Raw genomic sequence first — 8,738 nt, forward strand, 5'->3', positions numbered from 1 at the left:
ATGTGATCGGTCCAAAGACTTGTCAACATAAATATCTCATAAATGGTTTTATCTAAAGTCATATAATGGTTTCATCATGGAAATGGGTTAGGGATAGTTTATATAGAAATGTGAGGTGTACATACGTATACAACATCACTTTTTGCAGCATTTTTTACTATAAACGATATACTTGATATTAAAATGTTGCTTATCTTCAAAACAACATTCGCGATAATCAAAATGTTTGCCCATCTGTTGTATAAACTGATATTTCTGCCATTTTGTAGTCCATTCACATTTCATCCAATATTTGAACCTCAACAAAGACATGTACCGCCACATTTGAGCAGATTCCTGGTGCATTATCAAAATATTGTCTGAATATTGTTCTTGAGATAATGCAAAACATAAGCATTTCTCTGTTAAAGCTGAATAATAAAAGGTCGCACACACCATGACCCCTTGCTCTGTATCTGCGCAGCAAACATGACCAAAAATGTACATTACACAGCATTTGAACGATGGCAAATTGGGCTAAATGCTCAATAGAACATTTCACAAATCTTCCCACATTAACCATCAATATTTTACCCTGTCATCAATATTTGCGATGAGTTTCTAATTTGCTCACGTCCTCCGCAAACTCAAGCTTTTCAAAGTCGCAGCCGCAGCAGTGACGCGAGCTCTGGCCTTTTCCCTTGTCTCCCTCACTTCCTCTGGGCCGGTGCCTCCACAGGTGAACAACAGGCGTCGGGTGCTGCTCTGAAAGTGGAGCCCCTCATATTTTATTGAGCGCTGACATTTGTGCCAATCAATTCACAGCCTGGAGCAGCCTGCAATAAGAGCCACTTAGCAGCAGATGGGCTGGTCAGGGAGCCAACAGTTTATCAAACCGTCCACAGCCAGGACTTGACAAATGCTGAACGCCATCAATCAAAGTGAATACAAATGTACCGACTGACACACAGTAGACTTAAACTAAACTTAACAACACCGTCTTATCAAGCACCTCTGGGTTAAATAAATGATGCAATTACACTCTTGGTTAGTGAGGACCAATGAACCCTACAGTTAAAGTACCTTAAAGGGTCACAGTGCAGAAGCGTAAATAGGTCTCGGATGTACAGACGCAAAAACTGACCGTCTGTGTTAAAAGTACTCATTCATGAACATAATTAACTCTACAAATGAAGTGTGAGCATGAACAAACAAATATCGAAACATCTTGAGACACAGTAATATTATTATTTTGAACGTGACAGAGCCAATCCAGGTGCACTTCTTTACGGTGTGCTATGTTTCTCTTTTAATTAGCTGAATGCATTTAGCACGACTGTATCAGATGCGAGAGACTTTTGCATTAAATATCAACACCAAATGTAACAAATTAGTTATGTGGCCTATTGCTTTCTCTAGCATAAGTATGTTGTGGGCGAAATTATTTGGCATTAGTTTATCAGATCAGTTTTATAGCTCTAAACATTTTGACTAATGTTTAGGGCTGCACGATACGCGACATGGATGTTAAGAGCTGCAATTAGTCAGTGATTATTTCTATTGTATATTGAGACTTTCAAATACATTCTTAAGCAAATCTAGATTAAAATGTGGTGACTTAAGGCTTTTAGATAGAGGATATTACGAAAAAAGTGTGTTATTGAGGATTCAAAACATCAAAAATAGTTTATTCCATCTTTGATATAAAAGGCCTTTTTGTGTGTTTTAGAGTCGAAATGGCCCAGCTAATTATAATCATTATAAAACAATATGACTATGATTATTATTTATAATCATTTAGTCACAATTATTCAATTAATTGTTGTAGCCCTATTTTTGACAATCATTTCAGTTATATTCAAATAGAAACGTAACAGAGATAAAACTACTGTAATTTAAACTAAATAAGGAAAATCGTTAATAAACATCTTCCTTTTTCAACGTTTCAATTTGAAAACTGAACATTTCTGTCAGGTGTAAGGTCTTGGTACTATTCAAATATATTTAGCTTGTTACTATATCAATACTTTTGCGATATATTGAGCAGAACTAGTGTCGTTTAGAACCTGTTATGCTCTTGGACCTGCTGGAAAAGCCTGACCTAGCGTACCCAGCATAGTCATTACATAAACAGTCACAATAATACTGCTGTTGGTTCAGTAAAGGGAGGGTACAGTCTGCAGTCTGAGTAAGCCGAGAACCACCTCCAAACCTTTCCTCCACACTTTAATGCTCTCTTTATTTACAGTCATTGGTTTCTCCACCCAATGCTGGCACACATGAGAACAGACACTCCCTCTGAACACATACAGTCTGGCACCAGCGCGGCGGCATCGGCGGTGAACAGACCAGACCAGAAAGAGGCTCCAGAAATGCCATCCGTTACCACTGGAGCGGCAGGTTCGTAGCAGGACCTTGGCCCCTTCTTATCAGCGTGTGATTTGAACACGTCCCCTTCGCGGTCACGGCCCAGTGGAGCCGGGCGCGCACACTTTTTCCTTTGCGTGCTATTGTCGTGATTTGAATGGGCAGCTTGATTTCGCATTGTGTCGGGAAAATACGTGACAGAGAGATGCGGTCAAATGATTGTATTCAAAGTCTATTCACTGTAAAAGGAGGTTAAGCTGAGGTAGGTTTGTAGTTCCAGGTTATTTGCCTTTTGTTGTTGCATTTTTCTGGTTTAGGTTGTTTTTTTTTTTCTCATTAAGTAAGTAAGAAAATTACACATATAACAAAACTACATTGAGGTCAGTACAAAGAGAGATGGATACCTGTGGAATCTACTTTTGGCAACAGCAAAAAATAAGGAATAACATGGAAATAGATGACAAGGACAGACCCGACTATCAAGTACTGGACTGAAATAACATTGGACAACTACAAATAACATTGGCCATTATAAAGCATGAATAGTTAATTGACAATCAAATCATCAAATGGGACAATTATATTAAGGGACTTTTGCCAAACTTTTTCCGAGACTACTACAACTACTACTTTTGTCTCATTCTCTGTGTATTATAGGTGTGATATAAAAATAAAATGAAAGGAAATCACAAAAAGAAAGAAAGAAAAGGAGTCACTGCCCAAACTGTGTGAAAACGAATGACTGAAACACAAAAACAAGTCATTTTAACTCATGGAACAGTGGGTTTATGAAAAGTATTGTCCTCACATGATCTACGTAAGTATTATCTATCTTGGGGAAACACTTATTGTCCAGGCTTAGGCTGGAACCTGGAGGAAGCCCACTCGGACCGCAGAAGAGAACGCAAACGCTGCACAAAAAGTCCCTCAAACTCTGGGACTGTCTTGCCACACCACCAACTGAATCCATAATCCCCATGACTCAGGGCTCGCAGTTAAAAAAACGGTAGTGTGGTTTGGCATGTACCGACCCGACGCGAAAATAAGATCTCAACGAACTCACCGTAGAGGGCCTTGGCGCTCAGCTTGCTGTCCGAGCGAGCCACGCCACTGCAATAAGAAGCAGAGGAAATCGGGTTACGCTTCATCCTGGCGCCACCGTACCCTACTTCTGCACCCAAAACTTCAACACAGAAGTCCAGACTGGTACAGACTAAGTGAGAATACAGGTGAGGCAGAGAGAGAAGGGAAGAGAAGGGGGAGAGAGGGGGTGGAAAGGCGAAGGTAAACACAGCAGAACACTGGCCCTGTGTGCTGGAGGTTCCTGACCCGCGCACCTTTCCCTCAGGCACAGCGGAGTGAGCGAGCAGAAGTCAATACTAGCAACAGATACAGCGCATGAAAGGCAAAAACATGTAGAGCGCTTACTTGGATGGCTTCGACGGAGATCCCCCGACGCTCATGGCTCAAGGCATCCACCTACAACAGAGAAACACGAGTTAGGGATGTCAAGATTATGTGGTAAATGAATGACAGCGATTTTAGAGGCAAAATTAGGTTATTTCAATTCCAAGAAATTAAACTTAAATGTAAAGTGCTGTTTTTATCTGGCTTTTTATGACACATTAACTTTCTGTATCCTTCAGAAAGATTGATTTGGTAAAGTTGTAAATGTATTAGACCAGTGTTTCGTACGCAGATTCCTAAGCAGGTCGATTATTTGCTGAATTAAAGAGGCAATTTAATCCACATTTTTGTCATTGTTTGGGTTAGTATTGATGCAGAACAGTGAAGCTAGTTAAAATAGTTTAGTCTTATTTTAGACATAGTTTAGACCTGTATTTAGCCCTATTTTTGACCTAGAATAGTCCTGTTTTAGACCTTGTTTAGATCTGGTGGTACTCAGAAGGAAAAATACTTCATTAGGTGGTAATGGTGTGAAAAGTTTGAGAACCACTATATTAGGCAAATGGAATGAAAGAAATGTACGTATTTCACTGTTTAGTCATGGTGTCAATCCTATATTATTGTTGTTAAATCATGTTTCTTCTCAGAATAACATTAAAACTTGATATTGTGACATCTCAAACACAGAATTAGTTACAGAAATATGTTTTCTCCTCTAATGCAGTAGATGAATGCTGATTCCTGGTTGCCTGGCCAGCCAAAACAAGCTTTTCCTGCACTGCACTTAAAGGAAAAGTCTATGCTCTGGAAAAGTCTATGCTCTGGAAAAGTCTATGCTCTGGAAAAGTCTATGCTCTGGTCTTCTCATTGTGTTCAAGAGAAATGCAATGTATGTCTATATCAAAACAAACATGGAAGCTTACAAGGGAAAAAGAGAGGAAAAACAACACAGAAAGCCTCTTCCGCTGTTACTCATGTATCACTGAAATATAACCTGTTTGCATGGCTCTGAGTTTGGCCTGAGACACAAACACAGGTCTTGTGACCAGACAAATCACAAAGGACTTCAGTCCAGATTCACCAGGCGAGAATCCTGCTGCTTTGAGTCTGAAGTGGCACATCCTGGACAAAAGTAAATCTGAAGTTTGTGTCTTGTTTTAACCTTTTACTTTAGTCTATTAAAAGGAGTGAAAGTCTGTCATGTCTTGCTTTGGTTTTGTATTTTTTACTTCAATAAAAATGATGTTGACAATACAAAAGGCCTACAGCCTAGACACATTGTGACACTGGGGATCACACGCTATTTACAACAGCTGGTCTATGGAAGGACCTTCATTCTTATCGCACAGGAGCTGCCTACGTTTGCCTCATGTTCAGCCTGTGAACAGCTTCATCTTACAAACTCAAATATTCATTTTATCTTGTGTTATGTAGAGAGGTTGGTCTGTTTTAATTACTTGATTGAACAAAGATGACATCACAAGTTATCAGTGTTAGGCAGTAATAAAGTAAGACATCTCTGTATAATCTGATTACACACATCATCTGATTACTTGATGATGTGATGCAGTATTGCAACAATTTATTAATTTATTTTATATATTTATTATTTTAAAATGTAATAATTAGATTACACTTACCATAGTAACTTTTTGTTACTTTTTACCAGCCAAAATGTGCATAATCCATAAAACTGTCTTGTAAAACAATAAAATTCATAAATTCTTGATTTTTATTAATTCCTGAGCTGTCTGTTGTCCTTTTTTTTCAACGTAGTTTAGTAATCAGTAATCAGTAATCAAAGTTGTAATTAGATTACTTTTAGAGTAATCAGTACTCATGACTCAGGTGTAAACAGATCTGTTTTACAAAGTAATCGGACCAACACCACAGGTACATTTTATCTGCAAGAAGGAAGCAGGTGAATTGCAAGTAAATCTGAGAGACTAACCACAATTGATAACAAATCGCAAAACTCTCACAATTGGCACAAAGTAAAGAGTGTAAATATAAATGTTACATAAATAATACCTTCAACACATGGGGTCCAAGTAAAAATAGAAAACCCGCTAGACACCGGAACATAGTAGTTCAGCTGTTTATACTTAATATGTTCTGAAATTGTATTGTAAGTAACAAAGTGCACCTTTACTTTAAAGTAAAACAGCAAAAATGTCAAATATAGGCTACGATAGCATAAAGAGTACAAACACGGATCAAATTAAACTAGAAGAACTAGGTTCAATAATAAGAGCTGTCATCAATGAATTGGATGATGTTTTCTGTTTTTATTAGCGGACTCATATTTAGGGAAGATTTATATTCACAACAGCAGAAAAGGGAAAGCCGTCAGTTATTCTGCAATTTGGGAGTGAATTGTGAGTTGAATCTACATTTTTTACAGATAAATACACAGTTCTAGTTGTTTCTGTATACAAATGTGCAATTGCAGGATTTCCTCTGGTCTCATCACTGCACTTTGGGTCAAATACACGGCCAAATCTTAGAAATACTTCGACTAAATGATGCACAGATCATGCAATTAGTCGACCGAGGATTCCTTTTGCCAACTACCGTATTTTCCGCACTAGAAGGCGCACAGGATTATAAGCGAAACCTTTTTGCAGGTTTTTTTGGTAGTTTTTTTGAGAAAATGAAAGGCTTTTAAGTGCGCCTTATAGTGCAGAAAATACGGTACAAGCATATTGATCAGCAAGAAAGGCGGAATCGGCTTTTAATTAAGAAAACGACTCCTGTTGTGGTCTCCGTTTGATTGACAGTTTAGGATGTGAATCATTGGTGCGTGGAATAGTCTGACAGAGTAAAGCCATTGTATATCCCGATGATGAATTGCAGTGAAGAGACAAGTGGAAACGCCTCTCTTTCTTTCTCTCTCTCTCTTTCTTTCTCTCTCTCTCTCTCTCTCTCTCTCTCTCTCTCTCTCTCTCTCTCTCTCTCTGCTGTCAGACATGAATGCTGGGGGTATTACGTAGGAACGAGGCATATCCATATCCAGTCTGGACACACAAGCTGTCAATCATAGAAGCTAAAAGTCAACAAACAAATTCCCAGAAGTTCTGTGGCATTTGTACGCTCACAAAATAGTGGGGGAGTTGGTTAATTAGTGGTGCTAATTGTGAGCTGCTTTCACCTTGTGTGACCTGACCACACCTCGTCCGAGTCTCTGTTCAACCACATGCATAGAGTGTATTATTCATCGCTGCTGAGAGCCAGGCCTCCCGTGGACGGAGCGCTCTTACCCACGACAAACCACACTCTGCACACGCATTATTGCGTCATCTTCATGACGCAATAATGCTGCCCAATTCAGCCAAAATTCTGCAAACATGCATGGGGTTCTTGTATTGATTTAGCAGGTCCTTTTTCAATTGTCTGTCAACACTCCTGGATTTACAGTATGAAATGTGCACAGAATGAACTGAACGCTGGTCCTGAAAATATAGATCTCAGCAATCTGAACACTTGCTATAAACAAATTGATTTTTTTTGTGTGAATCCCTAATACGACATAACTATGCAGCGCTGTCCAGCTCTTTCAGTGTGTCAAGTCTCCTGTATGTCCCAGGCTTTGATTCAATACATAATGCAATGCAGTGACAATGGTAGGTCAGCGTAAGATGGGTGATATACCGAGAGGAACTATAGAAATTGTTTTGAATATATGCTAAGATAAGATAAGATAAGATGAGAAAAAGGTGCCATAATTACACCTCAACATTTACATGCCCCTTTCAGCACATTTCTGTTGAATTGCAAACATAATTATATTGATATTATTGTTGGAATAATCTAAAACAGTCACTTTTGTCCATATGACCTCTTAAGAGTTACACCTTCACTGAGCATTATGGAGTCAGCATGTTCACACACGCTGCTGGCAACAATGGTGAAATCACATCATATTACATAATTGAGGGCCTTTAGTAAAAATCTAAGCATCTATTTTAAAAAGAGAAATGAGGAGTGTGATTCGGATTTGATTTTATTATGGTAAAAGGTCAAATGTTTGAGAGCCAATTTGCATTTACAAATATGGCCTGGTCATTTCTGACAACAGTAAAAAAGGCTTTGCCCTTTGCTGCTCTTAAGTGAGATGTTTGTGCGTAGGTCTTGATAAGATGCAGCGTTTTTATTTATGCAATCAAACAGTCATATAAATGTAACTGTATAAAAGTGACTAGTTACAAATACTCACGATTTTGTACTTGACTATACTTCTAGCCAAGTAATTGTAATTAATTACATTTAAAACAAGTACAGTTGAAGTCCTATATATACTCTTCCTAATTGACACACAGTTGTCTTCCTCTGTCTCTCTTTCTAGTGCATCAAACACAACAGCACTGTGGATTGTGGTGTGGAACAACTCAATTCAGCTTTAAACTGTTTGTTTAATCATGTTTTGTACAAAATATTGACATATTTATACTCAAACCGTAATAAAAAAGAAGTAATTAGTTATTTAAACTGTCTTATTGCACACTTTAACTTCCACTTGTTTTGGCCTCAGTAGAACTCCATAATTGTGTGTTTTTTGTAGCGTAATGGATCTGACAGCAGTTTTCAGTTTAAACTTAAAACATGATTTGTCTCAGTGGATGCACGTTTTTCTGACAATGATTCATCATTTAAGTTGAAGGTCATTTAAACTGGCGCCTCCCCCCTGCCCTCTGTCCAGCTGGTGCCGGCAAACAGAGAAAACTCGTTATTAGGCATTAAACATTCACGAGCATTAAAGGATCCATTGCACGTCGTGGCATTATTCGCCCACGTGTTTGTAAACAGCCCAGGTTACCAGGAACTCGCGAGATGCAGTCGGGACAGGTTACAACGTCAAGCACTGTCAGATGCGTCTTATATACTCACTGTTTTACTTTCTCGCGGGATCCTCAAGTCTAAAGTTTAGACTAAAAAAAAGAAAAAGAAAAGCGCGTTCACCGTCAGCCTCCCATCATGCAATCCAC

At 38.6% G+C, this 8,738-nt stretch overlaps 1 protein-coding gene across 1 annotated transcript in view; it reads right to left on the reverse strand.

Annotated features, from left to right (window-relative positions):
- The window catches only part of eps8l2 (EPS8 signaling adaptor L2), a 28,082-nt gene extending 19,344 nt beyond the window's left edge, over nucleotides 1-8,738 (reverse strand). Inside the window, exons 1-3 of the mRNA XM_072435199.1 lie at nucleotides 8,641-8,738; nucleotides 3,775-3,825; nucleotides 3,410-3,456 (exon numbers count right to left, since the gene is read on the reverse strand). Of these exons, the coding sequence (XP_072291300.1) occupies nucleotides 3,410-3,456; nucleotides 3,775-3,809 (82 nt within the window). The 5' untranslated portion in view covers nucleotides 3,810-3,825; nucleotides 8,641-8,738. The remainder of the gene's footprint in view (nucleotides 1-3,409; nucleotides 3,457-3,774; nucleotides 3,826-8,640) is intronic.

Source organism: Eucyclogobius newberryi, unplaced genomic scaffold (genome assembly GCF_026437365.1).
Source record: "Eucyclogobius newberryi isolate DKJ021-1_F unplaced genomic scaffold, fEucNew1.0.hap1 SCAF_7, whole genome shotgun sequence".
Taxonomy (NCBI): domain Eukaryota; kingdom Metazoa; phylum Chordata; class Actinopteri; order Gobiiformes; family Gobiidae; genus Eucyclogobius; species Eucyclogobius newberryi.